The following is a 17,103-nucleotide window of genomic DNA, read 5'->3' on the forward strand; positions in this document are numbered from 1 at the left end:
GCATGTCATTCTTTTTCTTCTTTTTCTTTTTTAAAGGCACTTGTGTGATTGTAAAAGGAGTTTTTACCCTCCATGTGGCTTTTGAAAATGGCTCTCTTTAACTTTTTGGTATTTTGCAGCAAGTTGTGATCTCATTTCGTGCATCTGTTTACATTTTCCCCCAAACTGGGCTTTGAACACACTTTGCAAAAAAAAGTAAAAGGGAAACCAGAAATGTTAAACAAGTTTTGGAATTTTTATGAGAGACTTCCCAATAGGAATTTGATGGGTTTTATTTTTTTTTTGAGGTGTTAAGATGGAAAAAAAACAGCTGATCCATCTTTCAGATTCCTCTATTTGAATATTTAAATCCTTGTTCCAGTAACTTTTAAGGCCCACCAAGGGACCAATGGTGAGCACCTGGAGATCTTCATAAGTAATAGAGGCCAGTGCTTTGCTTCTGTGTCCTTGATTTAATTCAGTAGATTCAAAATTAGCCAGGGATCTAGTACGGTAGCAGGCATTTTAAGTAACTAATTTGCCAATATATGGTGAGGTTGACACTCCTGTAACTAATTTAGAACCAGGTCTCTTGTTTTTAATCTGATTTTTGTTCCATTGGAACAGGATTGCCAATAATGTAGAAGCCACACAATCCGAATGTGTTTTTGTGTTCACATGACTTTACACAGAGATAAATCAGCCCCCTTAGAATGATGACCAAGGTGGAATAGTGGCGAGCAGCCTGAAGAAAAGCATTGCTGAAAGCTCTTCAACATCTTAAATGGATGATCTTTCTTCTGATTGCTGTGCAAAGTTAACTCCTTCAGCCAGTTCGGTAGACAGCATCTGTGGTGTGCATTCTTCCCCCCCCCCCCAAGAAGGAGGATTTCAATTGCCTTTACAGTTGTAGTAATGATAACATCAACAAAGGAAATTTGTAGGGGAAATAATGACTGTCTACACATCATTCCACCTTATTAGTTGTTTTGCTATGCTTGCCCAGCATTATTATTGATGTTTGGAAGGGCACTCTTGAGTTATATAGCATTGACTGGGGATGAAGCAATCTGGCCATGCTGAAACTTTTGCAGTATTGAAAACAGGATTGTGAATAACCACCTATATACTATCCTGTGCACAGATCATAGAATTATAGAACCGTGGGGACTCTGCAAGTGTCATCTAGTCCAACCCCCAGCAATGCAGGACTCACAGCCAAAGAAACCCTTGACAGATAGCCATCCAACCTCTGTTTAAAAACATCCAATGAAGGATTGTCCACCACCTTCCCAGGGAGTCTGTTCCACCCTCAAACAGCTCTTGCCATCAGAAAGTTCTTCCTACTGTTTACAGTGGTACCTCAATTTACAAACACAATTGGTTCCGGAAGTCTGTACTTAACCTGAAGCGTACTTAACCTGAAGTGAACTTTGCCATTGAAAGTAATGGAAAGTGGATTAATCCATTCCAGACAGTCCGTGGAGTACTTAAACTAAAGTGTACTTAACCTGAAGCGAACTTTCCCATTGAAAGTGATGGAAAGTGGATTAATCTGTTCCAGACGGGTCCGCAGAGTACTCAACCTGAAGAAGAAGAGTTTGGATTTGATATCCCGCTTTATCACTACCCGAAGTAGTCTCAAAGCGGCTAACAATCTCCTTTCCCTTCTCCCCCACAACAGACACCCTGTGAGGTGTGTGGGGCTGAGAGACTTCAGAGAAGTGTGACTAGCCCAAGGTCACCCAGCAGCTGCATGTGGAGGAGTGGAGATACGAACCCGGTTCCCCAGATTACGAGTCCACCGCTCTTAACCACTACACCACACTGGCTCTCTACACCACAACCTGAAGCGTACTTAGCCCGAGGTATGACTGTAATTGGTTCCGGAAGTCCGTACTTAACCTGAAGCGTACTTAACCTGAAGCAAACTTTCCCATTGAAAGTAATGGAAAGTGGATTAGTCTGTTCCAGACACATCCGTTGAGTACTTAAACTGAAAATACTCAAACTGAGGCATACTTAAACCAAGGTATGACTGTACTTGGAATTGCCTTTCTCATCATTTGAATCTATTGGTTCAGGTCCTGCCCTCTGCACCAGAAAAAAAGCTTCAACCATTTTCCATGTGGCAGCCTTTCAGATACAGTGGTACCTCGTGTTACGTACCGTCCCCCTTACGAATGCTGCGGGTTACGCTCTCCGCTAACCCGGAAGTAGATGCCCCTTGTTGTGACCTTTGCCCCGGGATGCGAGCGGAAGTCATGCTTTGGCAGCGCGGCGGCAGCGGGAGGCGCCATTAGAGAAAGCACACCTCATGTAATACGAGCGATTTCCTGTTATGAATGGACCTCCAGAATGGATTAAGTACATAACATGAGGTACCACTGTATTTGAAGATAGCTATTGGGTCACCTCTCAGTCTTCTCTTCTCCAGGTTAAACATACCCAACTTCCTCAATGTTCCTTGAAAGGCTTAGTTTCCAGACATTTTATCATCTTGGTCGCCCTCCTCTGCCTCATCTCCCAGCTTGTCAATATCATTCTGAAATTGTGCTGCCCAGAACTGGGCACAGGATTCCAGTGGGAGCAGGGGAGCTGACCAAAGCAGAATAGAACAGTACTATTACTTTCCTTGATCTGGGTACTAGACTTCTGTTGATGCAACCTAGAATTGTTGCTGCACCTTCACACTGCAGTATGTCTCCCTCTATATCAGTTGCTGGAAACCACAGTAGGGGAGAGTGAACCTCGTGCTCAGGTCCTGCTTATAGGTTTCCCATAAAAAGGTAAAGGGACCCCTGAACATTAGCTCCAGTCGTGACCGACTCTGGGGTTGCGGCGCTCATCTCGCATTATTGGCCGAGGGAGCCGGCGTACAGCCTCCAGGTCATGTGGCCAGCAGGACAAAGCCGCTTCTGGCAAACCAGAGCAGCACACTGAAACACCGTTTACCTTCCCGCTGTAGTGGTACCTATTTATCCACTTGCACTTTGACATGCTTTCGAACTGCTAGGTTGGCAGGAGCTGGGAGCGAGCAGCAGGAGCTCACCCCGTCGCAGGGATTTGAACCGCTGACCTTCTGATCAGCAAGCCCTAGGCTCTGTGGTTTAACCCACAGTGCCACCCACGTCATGCTAGGTTTCCCATAATGCACATCTTTTTGGCCACTGAGAGAGCAGATGGCTGGACTAGATGGGCTACTAGCCTGATCCAGCCTTTTGTTTTTATGTTCTTAGAGGGACTTCTGCTTAGCGGAAGTTTGTGTGATGTTTTAAAAAATGAGTTGTTTTTAAAAGAAAAAGAAAAAAAAGCTGTAGTTTCTTTCCTGTTCCCTAAAGGGAAGGAATGCCTTGTTAAGTACTTCTTGGAAATCTAGCTTTCACTTCTTGTTTTTTTGGGGGGAGCGGGAGCTTGACTGCTGTGTTATGTAGTTATAGGTGGTTGTCTGGGATGCAATCAAACAAACCAAAACACAGCTGATCACTTTTTGTACCCACTCCAGATGGTGCACAAACCTGCACTATGTGTTGGGGGAGGGGTGCATGGCCCCTGCCCACTTCCCAAATTACAAAGCAAATAGGGGGATTTTGTGGAGGTTTCTGCGTGTCAAAGTTGGATCGAGCCATTAACTAGGCATGGTGGCACCCTAAGTTCCCAAGTTGTTTTGTAGAGCTGGGGGATAAAACAAATGTTCCATTTTTATGTGATGTCTGAATTTTAGTTTTTAGTTTTCAGTATAACAAAACCAAGCTAACTAGGGAAAGCTAACTGAGCTCAACCAGGGTAGGAGTAGTGAAGCAGAAAGCTGCTTAATGAATGGCTCTAGATTTTAATCACAATAAACTATTTTCCAGGGAATAATAATAATAATACTTTATTATTTGTATCCCACCCATTTGGCTGGGTTTCCCCAGCCACTCTGGGCGGCATCCAACAAAGATTTCAAATAAATTAAAATGTCACACATTAAAATCTTCCCTGAACAGGGCTGCCTTCAGATGTCTTCTAAATGTTAGGTAGTTATTTATCTCTTTGACACCTGATGGGAGGGCGTTCCACAGGGCGGGTGCCACTACCGAGAACGCCCTCTGCCAGGTTCCCTGTAGCTTTGCTTCTCGCAGTGAGGAAACCACCAGAAGGCCCTCGGCGCTGGACCACAGTGTCCGGGCGGAATGATGGGGGTGGAGATGCTCCTTCAGGTATACTGGGCTAATGATTTGGTGGAAGGATTAAAAACTATTCCTTCCCCCATGTGGATTATGCTGGGGGGGCAAGGTTCACCCCAACACCCCTTTCCCTATGCAAGTAAATGGAGAGATCTGTTTTCCAGGGAGAGGAGGCAGAGTTCCCACAAAAAATCCACTGTGGAGGGTGGGCAGAAGCCCACCCTACCAACAATCCTTGGGGTAACAGGGACGTATCTGAGGAGCAGGTGACATTCCCCAGTCTTTCCTGACAATCTTTCCCATCTCCTATTATTCCTATTGCATCCGCTCCAAGACAATACAGTATTCATTGTGGGGGAACCATAAATCTGTATTCCTTTTGGATGGGTGCTGAAGAGAGTGGTGTGTGTTTGCATATCCTGTACAAGTCTCTGAAAATTGTGTGTGAGTTGAACCTAGGCTACTGTAGAAAGTCAGTCTCTGCACCCACTTTCCCCTCTGTCCAGGCCCACCAAAGGTATACAGCTCACTGAAGATTGCCCAGGAGGGAATGTGACCTTCAGGCTGCAAAACGTCACCCACCGGAGAGAAAGGGAAGTCTAACCTTCAGGGATTGTGGTCAATGCTAGTTCTACTTACAGTAGACCCATTGAAGTTAATGGCCATGACTAACTTAGATCTCTTAATTTCAGTGAGTCCGTTCTCAGTAGACTCTTAGTTTGATATCTGTACACTCCCTCCAGGTTTCAAGCGCTTTCCTGAAATGTTAAAAGTGATGCAAATTACCCATCAATAGTTCACAGTATAATTCATTTTTAGAAGAAAAAAATTCCAAAGAGTTGCAAAACAACTCCTTCAGGGATTTGAAGGGGGATCTGGACAATTGTCAACCAGGGTTAGCCAATGGCCTTCAGGCTTTCAAAAATCATCATAGTCATCATTCTTTTAAAATAACTTTGTCTGGGAAAGGAATTGAGATGCTTGTATTCAAAATAGTGAGCTGGCTTCAAATGGACACTTGTTGTTTCCAAACAGGGTCTGTACATTCACCGTTTTCCAAAACAGATGGTTGCAACATCAAGGGCTAGGTGCTGGATCTTTTCAGAAATTGGAAGTGATCCGATGCCAAAACCTCTGCAGTTGTGATGCTAGCAATGGCTGGGACATTTAATGAAAAGGCAACCAGAAATAATTATCTAATCAAATTAGATTTCAAATTAAGAAACCCCAAATTGTGACTGTACCTGGAATACCAAAACAGGATTTCACTGCAGTTTCAGCTGTGGACTTATTGGAGGTGGTGGTTGTTTTAATATTCTTTTGGAATGTTTTAAAGAGCATGACTTATGGAACTCCTTTCACAACCTGGATTTTATTCATAAGAGACTGGCACTTTGCAATAAGTGGTGCAACAAACCTGAGACAGTTGTGGGAAATTACCAGGCGCAGACACAGCCATGCAGCCAGTGACGTTGGGTGGAATGTTCGACTAAATCTCCCAAAATGCTGATAAAAGCCTGTTGGGATGGGAAGAAGCAGTCTCCTCTTTTTATTATATATTCTCTGTAAAGCTCATAATCTCCTGGAGTGGGGAAAATACTCTAAAACATCCGTCTTTGAACACAGTCTGAAGACATCTCACATCTTCTGTCTCTGAGGCTGAGTTACAAAATGAACAGAATTGAGGACTAAAGTTTGGAGCTGGTTGGGGTACGGGTTGCATATTTAGTTGCTTCCCCCTCCCACACACACACAGACCCAGAGTTGTAGAAAGCTTGCAAGCCAACCCAGCCTTTCCCCACATGTAGAATGCTAGAAAATAAGTCAGAGGCACCATCTCTTGCTGCACTGAACCTGAATGCATAAACTGGATTTAGCCGAATTGTAAAACCAGCCAGAGGTGTTTTTCGGAAGTACGCTACTTCAACATGCAAGGGGTGGTAGCAGCTTCAGAGTAGCGATGGGGGGGGGATTTCAACTCTGTTCGCATTTGAATGGCAAATCTACCTAATGTGTGTTTTACAAACAGTATGGGAACAAAAATGCATCAATCCTTTGAAATCTGCACATCTCTGCATTTTTGCAGTTTCCCAGCCAGGTAATCTGTCTGAAAATGCCCACATCTGGGGAAAACATGCAGAAAAATGCATATGTTCACAAAAATAATGTGCTGAAATGTATCATATTGGGGGAAAATATAAATATATGGTGAAATAAGCTTTGCAGAAAAGAATAGTGAGATTGACACAGTTTCATGAAGGTGTGTGTGTGTGTGTGTGTGTGTGTGTGTGTGTGTGTTGGAGGAATTCATATTAAAGTGTCAGGTTTTTAAAATGAGGGCTTTTAAAAGTAAATAAATAAATAAATTGCAAGCTGATATGAAGAAGTGAGTTTAAGACTGGGAAAAAGAGAAAATTGGAGAAACCAACTATGGCATATTCACCCATCCCTTGTTGTTACAATTATAATTATTAATTAAATTTATTAGTTGCTTTTTTACCATGGTGACTCAAAGCATCTTACAATATTTGAAGCAAGAAACACGTGTATAAATTCAAACTAGCATAAATTCAAAGATTGAATCAATACTTCCCATATAAAAAGAATTCTGCACACTTGGCAAACTTGCATATTGGGGGGTGGGGAGGTTCCGCCTCAGCCTCTCCCTGTTGCATGGAGATTCCCTTTCCATGCAGGAAACCAGCCTGCCTTCTCTTCTCTCCCCCATCCCTGCAATCAGAAGTTGTGCTATCTGCAGGGAACAATGCCAATCAGTGCTTCTGCTGCACTCCCTAAAGGGGTTCTGCTGGGACTAGTTTGCTTCAAGTGTAAGCATTCCACAGTCTCCACCACTTCCTCAAGGAAGCTGGTAATTAATTTGAATGTTTTAGAGCTGAGATGACACTTATGACCCGGGGCTGCTCCTGGGAGGGGCCGGACCTTGGCACTTTCATGCCTGAAGTGTGAAGCTGTAGGCATCTTTGTCAGATGTTCTGGAGCTGAGTTCATTCGCATAAAATCCTGTGAATAGGTTACAAGGCAGATTGCCAAATTGTGGTTTGGCATGCAAGAAACTAGTCCTCATGGTCTTGTAGGTCTTCCTTAGTAAACACAGGAAGCTACCAAATGCTAGGTAAAGATTATGCCTTGGCACCCTGAACAAACAGCAGCTCCTAGGGTTCTTTGGAAGCAGAGAAGTCATGCTTTAAATGTATGAGTTTGTTGGAGCCTCATCTACACCATTCATTTAAAGCAGTATCATATTATGCAGGGCCGTCTCAAGGATATCCGGCGCCATGGTTCAAAGATCCCTCCGCCCCCATTTCACCTTTCTACAGCGGGGAAGAGGCAGAGGCTCCGGGGCTGCAAGGGTTTGGCAAAGCGTGCGTGCGTCGTGGTGGGCCTTGGCGCTTCGGCAGCTCCCGCCGCCATGCCCTGAGGGCCCCTTCACTGAGGGGGAGGTGGGAAAGGCAAGAGGCAGCCCTCCGGGAGGGCAGCGCTCCAACGGAACAGAGGCTCCGGGCGCCGCTCGGCATGGCGGAGGTGAGCGAGGGTGGCGAGCTGATGCGGGGAGGCGCTGCATCCGGCCTCCGCCTCTTCCGTGGCGCCCTCCGGCCCCCTCCAGAACTTGGCGCCATGGTTCCCCATGCCACTAGCCTCTCTGATTAAGATGCCCCTGATATTATGTTAAACAGCCATGGTGTCCCCCAAAAGAAACCTGGGAACTGCAGTTTTTTAATGGTCTTAAAAATTGTTAGGAGACCTCTATTTCCCCTCCCAGGATTTCTGCATCAATCTCTCTTCCCAGGGAACTTTGATAATTGTAGGGGAATAGGGGTCTCCTGACAACTCATGGAATTGTAGTGTCGGAAGAGACACTAAAGGTCATCTAATGCAGAAAAACTCAACTAGAGCATCCATTATTATTATTATTATTTATTATTTATACCCCGCCCATCTGGCTGGGTTTCCCCCACCACTCTGGGTGGCTTCCAGCAAATACCAAAGTACATTAAAATATCACAGATTAAAAACTTCCCTAAACAGGGCTGCCTTTAGGTGTTTTCTAAATGTCAGGTAGTTGTTTATCTCCTTGACCTCCAATGGGAGGGCGTTCCACAGGGTGGGCGCCACTACCGAAAAGGCCCTCTGCCATTACAGATAGCCATCCAACCTCTGCTTTAAAATCTCCAGGGAAGGGGAGTCCTCACCTCTTGTGAGAGTCTGTTCCACTGTCGAGCAGCTCTTACTGCCAGAAAGTTCTTCCTGATGTTTAGTCAGAATCTCCTTTCTTGTAATTTGAAGCCATTGGTTTGGATCCTACCCGCCAGAACAGGAGAATACAAGCTTGCTCCATCTTTTGTGGAACAGCCATTCAGACACTTGAAGATGGCTATCATATTTCCTCTCAACACCCTTAACAGTTCCCAGGATCCCTTAGGCAGTGAAGCAAGATTCTAGTTCATGTGGCTGTGAAAAAAGGGCTAGATTAAACAAGAGCCTAGGGAGCTGCCTTATGCCAAGGCAAACATGTTCCATCTAGCTCAGTATTGTCCACATTGGCTGGCAGCAACTGGCTGGGGTATCAGGTGTCTCTCCCAGCCCTACATGGTGATGCCACTTGGGATTGAACCCAGGACCTTCTGCATGCAATGCAGATGCTCTACCACTGAGCTGTGCCTCCTCCCCACAATTTGTGACATGAGCTCCTGGTTGGCTTGTGCAGGGCCCCTTTTCTCCTGTGTGAACCTTGAGAGTTTTGCAGATCCAGCAACCCTTCTTTGTGGCAAAGGCTACCCAGGCCACCCCAGTTACAGCCCAAAGACAGCCCAAAGGGTTTTTGTTGCTCCGGGAAGCATGTGGTCTGTGGCCAGTGTGCATGGAGGAAATAGCAAAGTAAAACAGAACCTTGCTCACCTTGGGGAAAGGCTCAGTGTAGCCAGAGATTATTCTAACAGGTGGGCTTCACTCTTAATGGCTCCTCCATCGGAAAATGTATTTATTTATTTCCTAAAATGTATACCCTGCTTGATTGTAAAACAAAACACAGTAACCTTAAAGCTTTTTACAAAATAGACCAAGCCATAAGAAAAACTAATTTAAGACTTTTGAAAACTTAAAATAACAACAAACCAAAATCAGGTTGAAATTTGCATCAGCTTTTGATGGTTTGTCTAAACAAAGCAAGTACAGATTCAGGTAGGTAGCCATGTTGGTCTGATGCAATCAAAATAAATACAAAGAATAATTAAATTAATTTTAAAATTGTCCAGTAGTACCTTAGTAACCAACTCTAAGTACAGAAACAAAAGCAAGTTGATGTCTGACATCAATAGGCAGGGAGTTCCAAAGTTTAAAGACAGGTATGCCATGGTACCTGTTCCTTAGATCAAAGCGGCTGAGTGGATGGATTTGGGGTAAGGTAATATTGCAGGTGAACTGGCCCCAAGTTGTTAAGGGCTTTATTTACTGATAGTAACACCTTGACCTTGGCACAAGCGTGATATGCCAACAGTGCCTCGCTTCTTTCAGCAATTGTGCTTTTAGCAAAACTGCTTACAATGCGGGGAGATGCAGGGAGAAAGTTCCTTTTATGAGCCTGTCGTGAACTACCCGTATATACTCTAGGATAAGCCGACCCAAATATAAGGCGAGGCACCTAATTTTACCACAAAAAACTGGGAAGACTTATTGACTCGAGTATAAGCCTAGGGTGAGAAATGCAGCCCGACTGCTGCACAATATCTTTGTCATCAACAGGACAGGAAAATGGCAATACACCACAGGTGCTACTAAGATCGTGAGAAGACTCACTAGAATTAAATGTTTTGGTTCTTACTAAGAGAAGCAGGGGATACTCCTAGACAACATGGAGTATCATCTTATGTTTTAAGGTTTGTTTTATGAATCAATTTACACAATTTCCCGTATTGTTGTAAATGCATTCCATGATTATGGAGCTTTCTCACTCTCTGGGCTTTTGCCTAGGCTAGAATGCCACGCTGGCCAAGGTGGTCCTGATTACAGTATTTGTGTTTGATGACCAACAGCAAGCCAAGGCACTAGAATGTGCCACATCTGTCATTGAGGTGGCTGAGAGAAACAATTTTGCAGTCAGATTGAATGTGGAAAGGAGAGAGAGAGAAAAAAAATTGGTGCTAGTTTTGAACTTGTTGGAAAAGTTTGCTAAGTTGCTGCTGAGCAGAAACTTCTGCATAGGATACTACATGGTGGACTGTTGCTGTTTTAAAGCTAGTATGTATCTGGGTACATGCTTGCTTCCTGTCTGCTCAACCTCCAAATTTATACACAACCAACTTTCAGTAGTGTTGTCTTATAATGAAACTTGTAATATAAGAATAGTCCTGGAACCTGCTATATACTGTATCAGAGAAGTGTGTGGCACTGTAGCATGTAACACAATTATTTCTCAGAAGTTGCAAGAAGAGTGTAAACCAAGTCAGTTCATTCATTGTTACTGTACCACAAAAATGTGACGCCGTTCAAATAATGACATTGAAGATGCATCTGATTAAAGTGGTGGATTCTAGTCAATGAATGCTTGTGTCATAACCATTATTTAGCATTTAAGGAGCTGCAAAATTATTTTAAAGTCAAAGCAGACTACAATAATCACCTGTGGCTGATTTGAATTCAAGGCTTTTGTCAGACACATCTTCCTTAAAACCCACTCATTCTTATAATACCTCTCAGATTACTTTGTTCTTCCACCAGTGCTGGTTTAATAATGAACTCAGGCCTGGAGTTTCAAAGGGAAAAGTAACGTGGGGGAGCGAAGCTAACCTCGCTTCAACCCCCCCACTCCACCCTGCCAACCTCTTTCTTTAAATCCCTTCCATCCCACTTCACACACAAAACAAGCCTGGACTCCATGTTTTCTGCCAGTTGCATCACCACTCTCACCCCCAAACTGCCTCCTCCGAATCCCTTCCATGGGGGTGATCAAGAGGCAAGGTCGAAATAAGCAGAGACCTCCACCCCCTGAAAAAAAGAGAGGTCCCCAGCACCCAAGGGCTGAAAGCAATCTGAAAATGAGGAATGCTCTTGCAAAAAAAGTTTCTCTTGTGTCTATTTCACTGAGTGACAGATGCCTAGACAGAGTTCTCTTTGTTCCAAAAAAACCAGGAACTCGCAACCCCCCCCCCCCAATAGCACGCGTTACCCCGGCTTTGCTCGAAACAAATCCACCCCCTTCCTTCAAAACTGTCATTTTACAAGCACTTGAAATCAGGTTTTGTTTTTGTTTTTTAATAGAAACCTAAATTTGCAGAGTCGAAAACTGCCAGTGGTTTGTTGCTTTGTGTGTGTGTGTGGAGGGGGAGATGTGGGGAGAAGTTTGCAAAAGAGAAAATTCTCTGTTCGCCCATGAAAACTTTCCTCCACCACCACCACCACCCTCTCCTGCCTGCGGTTTGCCTTTGAGAAAACAGACGGTGGTTTTGTGAGAGGTGGGCGGCAGGGGTACCCACTCGTCCCTCTCCAGCCACCTCTGCCACTGACAGCAAGGACAGGACCCGGGGTTCGGAGAGGAGCAGTGCAGCGCTTCTCCAAATCCCGGGTCCTGTGCCTGTCCTTGCGAGAGGCGGGCAGCGGCAGCGGGACCAACGGTGAGAAAGGGCTCCTTTCTCGCCGCTTGTCCTGCCGCTGCCGCCCGCCTCACTTGAGTATAAGCTGAGGGGGGCATTTCCAGCACAAAAAATGTGCTAGAAAAGTCGGCTTATACTATACTCAAGTATATATGATAATTAATCTTTGTCTTCCTCCAGGCATTTGCCAATCCGGAGGATGCTCTGAGGCGCGGAGGGTTGCAATACCACAGGGAAGACCCTGATGTGGAGCGATGCCGCAGGTGAGTCTTAAAAATAAAAATAAAACTCCTCTTTGCACAATTAGGAGACCATCTTTCCCTTGTACTTCAACCAATCAATTGCTGGCTCTGCTTTGCGTGGCTAACCAGTGGTGTAGATTTTGAAGCTGTTTTGCATTGTTCCTTCCCTCTTCCCATGTGATTGGGCCCCCTAGCATCACTGAGGACATATCATTGGTAACTTCATAGGCCACTCCAGAGATGTGGATAAGTTTGGGGAAATGGGAGTGTGTGGATGGACAGATCCGTGCATCCCGAGAGGAGATGGAGGTGAAAGTCACAGAATCATAGTACTGTATAATAGAATCATAGAATTGTTGGAGTTGGAAGGGGCCCAACTGGTCCTCTGGTCCAACCTCCTGCAATGCAGGAAGTTCCAACTAAACATTTAGTCACATTTAAAGTTTAGAATTCTGCCCTAGAGGCAACAGATCACATCTCAATTTCCATTAAGCACAGAAATTTTATATATCTGTAGCTATATCTACAGCATCTATCTATTTACAAACATACAAAGAATGCCAAAGAAACAATTTGCTGCTTGGCTTGACCAGGGAAAGACACAAGTGGAACAGAACTAGTGTTCTTTTTCAGTGGGGAAACCAGTAAATTAAATTGGCCAAAGGCAGGAGCAAATCTTTAGTAATTAATGCCCAATAAAAAACCGCTTGCGCTTCTCAGAAATTGGATTTCTCATTCCTCCCAGAAAGGCTTCATTAGTTGTTGCCTTGAGGGGGGTATGGTTAATTCCTCTACTAATCTACGTGAGGTTGATCAGCAGGGTTCCCATCCAATTTGGTAGCAGTTTTTTAAAAACAAAACAAAACAAAAACAAACTTTTTGTTCTTTAAAAAAAAATAAAAAAACCCAATTACCATGAAAAACACAACTGTGCCAGCACAGTGACACAGTCTTAGGTTGAAGGGAGGATAAAATATATAATGGTAAGGCTAAAACTATGCATTGTTTCAACGTACAGAACTTGTGGGTTGGTTCTGTTCAGAGTAGACCTGCTGAAACTTGTGGACCTAAGTTAGTTGTGCCCATTAACTTAAGTGGGTTTACTCTGAGTAAGACAAGCATTGGATACAACTACCGTACCTACTGGTATATTTACACACAGGTTATCTGGTGCTTTTTGAGCCAAAGAAAGACAGACAGACAGAAGAAAAGAGAAGAAAGCAAACTGAGATAATATTTTAGACTATTTAGACTATTTTCAAACCTTTTTTTGGCCAGATTTTTTTATTTTATTTTATTTATTTCCATTTATATCCTACCTTTTTTCTCCAAGGATCTCAAAGTGGCATACATGGTTCTTTCCCTCCTCATTTAATCCCCACAATAACCTTGTATGGTAGGTTAGGTTAAGAGAGGCAGTGACTGGTTCAAGATAACGCCCAGTGGGGATTCGAACCCTGGTCTCCCAGATCTTAGTCTGACACTGTAACCACTGCACCACGGTGGCTTTGGTTTGAAGTGTTTTGCCGTTTGACTCCTGTCTCCGTCCAGATTGGTTTTATAGGTTATAATACAATAACACCTGGTAGTAAACAGAGGTTCACTTCCACTTGGGCTTAACCTCTCAAACTTAAACAGTGAATTATTTTATTTTTATCTCACCCATCACCCTAAGGTGGTCCCACAGCAGGCTATAATAATTTAAACATGATAATAAAAAGGAATTTAAAACAATATAAAACCACAGATATAAATAAGGTGGGTCTCAAGTGCCTTGGTCCATAGACCATGCCTGGGACTTCTTATGTTTGGAGAAAAGGCAAGTTAGAGGCAACATGATAGAAGTTTATGAAATTTTGTACAGCTTGGAGAATGTTGAGAGAGAAAATCCCCCCTCCCCTCTCTCATAACACCACAACTCTGTGGGCATACAGTGAAGCTGAATGTTGGAAGACATGAAAATTACAGCACAGAGTTAAATTATGGAACTCCCTTCTGCAGGAGGCAGTGATGACCATCAACTTGGATGTTTTTAAAAGAGGATTGGACAAATGCATGGAGGAAAGTGCTATCGAGGGCTGCTACCGGTAGCTAAAAGGGCTATGCTCTAATGCTTTTGAATACCAGTTGCTGGAAACCACGGGGGAAGGGGAGAGGACTCTTGTGCTCAGATCCTGCTTGCTGCTTTCCTACAGGCATCCGGTTGGCCACTGTGAGAACAGGATGCTGGACTACATGGGCCAATGGCCAGATGCAGGAAACTCTTCTTATGTTTTTGACACACAGATTAAAGTGGCCTGAAGAACCCACTTTGCCCACCTACCCCCCACAACAGACTCAAAGCACTTGATGCTTGCAGCCCTCGTAGTGTGATTGTTCAGTCAGTATCCAGACCTCTGAATCAAAATGCACTGCTGCAGGACTAGTTTGAACAGGAATCTTAAGTGCCAGTGGTGTTCAGCTGGCCCTGAAATCCCCTTGAAAACATGTGACTGGCTTGTTTCAAGCACCTGCGGAAAAGTGTGAACTCCTGTTTTGTTTTGTTTTGTTTCTCTTGTAAAGGAAAAGGTGAAACAGAGTTGACTGGGTAGGGAGGGCATAGCTAAGAGAGGGAAATGGTGCAAAAGAAGATTTGGGAGAGGGAGGAGCAGCTGGTCAAAGATGCAAAGGCTAATAAAATTGTGGGTTTCTAATCCTACAGCCTTATATGCTTGCAAGTTCCCCACCCTAAGAAGCCCAACAAAGAACAGGAAGGCTTGATGGCTCCATATAAATTCTTCCCCCTTAATCAAACTATGGCATTTGCAGCCACAAGACAGTGTTGATGCCCATCAACACAGTTTTTTTAAGGGTGATGGACCCCTCATGGAGGACACAGCTATTGGTGGCTACTAGCCGTGATGGCCATATGCCACCTGCCTCTGAGTGCCAGGTTGCTGCGGAACAAAACTGGGAAGAGTGTTGCTCAAGACTTGCTTCTGGGCTTCTCATTTGGGGCATCTGGTTGGCCACCGGGAGAACAGGGTGCTGGAACTAGCCAAATCACTCATAGCTGCCAAGTTTTCCCTTTTCTCGCAAGGAAGCCTATTCAGCATAAAAGAAAATCCCTTTAAAAAAGGGATAACTTGGCAGCTATGCAAATCACTGGATCGTGGAGCTGGGAAGCACTGGGTCTCTTCCCCCATGTTCCAATGCGCTCCTAGCCACACTGAAAATTTGCTGGCCAGCCTAGGCAGCTGTCAACCCAGGCACCAAAAAGAAGAATAAGCTTTGAGTCACCTAGGTATATCACCTGTGGGCACTTTTGACAACTGTAGCAGCTGCCTAGCACTGTTAATTTATTTCCCTCTGTGTTGAGGAGGATTAAGTGTACCTTAAATACTCCCTGCTGCAAGGCACAGGCTGTCAAGAGTTGTGTCAGCTGGCTGACATCAATGGAGATCCTCCTGCTATGGATACTGCCTTTCTGTTTCATTGAGTGGTGATCTTCATCTGTCATGGAGAATGGAAGGGAAAGCTCTGACCAAGTGAGGAGTGGCTGATTTATTTATTTTTAAAAGCTGGTAAAAGTGCCTCTCCGGAGCTATTGAACCTATAGTCATGAAGAGGAGAGGGTGTTTTGTGGCATAGGAAGTGCAGGAAAAGTGTTTCGGGTCTGGTGAGATTTACAGCTCTCACTGTTTGCTTTGAGTATGAGAGCTGGCTTTGGAATGTAAGCAAAGGATTTGATGGGGCCTTTCACTTCCATAATCGGCAGGATACGACATGCTCTAGGCAAGCACACTTCTAAGGAGTGGGCAGGGCTTCAGTTTTTCAGGAGGGTAGCATGTAATTGCAAATAACCTCCTAACCCCCCCCAAAAAAAAGACCCTTCATCCCCTTTAGGGATGGGAAAAGAAATTAGATTCAGTTTGCATGTAACAGTAGCTCTACCAAATTTTCACTGTCTGGCGGCTAACAGATTGAGATTGAATCCTGACAAGACAGAAGTACTGTTCGTGGGGGACAGGAGGCGGGCAGGTGTGGAGGATTCCCTGGTTCTGAATGGGGTAACTGTGCCCCTGAAGGACCAGGTGCGCAGCCTGGGAGTCATTTTGGACTCACAGCTGTCCATGGGGGCGCAGGTCAATTCTGTGTCCAGGGCAGCTGTCTATCAGCTCCATCTGCTACGCAGGCTGAGACCCTACCTGCCTGCAGACTGTCTAGCCAGAGTGGTGCATGCTCTAGTTATCTCCCGCTTGGACTACTGCAATGCGCTCTACGTGGGGCTACCTTTGAAGGTGACTCGGAAACTACAACTAATTCAGAATGCGGCAGCTAGACTGGTGACTGGGAGCAGCCGCAGAGACCACATAACACCGGTCTTGAAAGATCTACATTGGCTCCCAGTACGTTTCCAAGCACAATTCAAAGTGTTGGTGCTGACCTTTAAAGCCCTAAATGCCCTCGGTCCAGTATACCTGAAGGTCCAGCACCGAGGGCCTTCTGGCGGTTCCCTCATTGCGGGAAGCCAAGTTGCAGGGAACTAGGCACAGGGCCTTCTCGGTGGTGGCGCCTACCCTGTGGAACGCCCTCCCAAGAGATGTCAAAAAGGAAAACAACTACCAGACTTTTAGAAGACATCTGAAGGCAGCCCTGTTCAGGGAGGCTTTTAATGTTTAATAGATTATTGAGTTTTATTCTTCTGTTGGAAGCCGCACAGAGTGGCTGGGGAGACCCGGCCAGATGGGCGGGGTATAAATAATAAATTATTATTATAAATTATTATTATTATTATGTCTGAAACACCACAGAATTAAAGAATTGTAGAATTGGAATGGACCCCATAGATCATCTAATCCAGGCACCTCCAACAGGTAGAACGTGATCTACTGGTAGATCACTGGATGCCTGTGGTAGATCACTGGCTCCCCCCACAGAAGCTCAACAACTTTGGCTCCCCTAAAAGAAAGCTCAATAACTTTGAGCTTAACCCCCCCCCAAAAAAGTGGGGGTAGATCACTGCCAGATTTTAATTCAGAAAGTAGATTGCAACCTCTTGGGAGCTGGCCACCACTGATCTAGTCCAATGTGTGTGCAATGCAGGAATCATGCCTAAATAACCCC

At 44.7% G+C, this 17,103-nt stretch overlaps 1 protein-coding gene across 5 annotated transcripts in view; it reads left to right on the forward strand.

Moving 5' to 3' along the window:
- Positions 1-17,103, forward strand: part of PTGES (prostaglandin E synthase) — a 29,295-nt gene that overhangs the window by 6,103 nt on the left and 6,089 nt on the right. For all 5 annotated transcript variants that reach the window (XM_035113056.3, XM_060270583.2, XM_035113057.3 and 2 more), the window contains exon 3: positions 11,936-12,018. In XM_035113056.3, coding sequence (XP_034968947.3) covers positions 11,936-12,018 — 83 coding nt within the window. The remainder of the gene's footprint in view (positions 1-11,935; positions 12,019-17,103) is intronic.

Source organism: Zootoca vivipara, chromosome Z2, assembly GCF_965207765.1.
Source record: "Zootoca vivipara chromosome Z2, rZooViv2.hap1.1, whole genome shotgun sequence".
NCBI classification, from domain to species: Eukaryota; Metazoa; Chordata; class Lepidosauria; order Squamata; family Lacertidae; genus Zootoca; species Zootoca vivipara.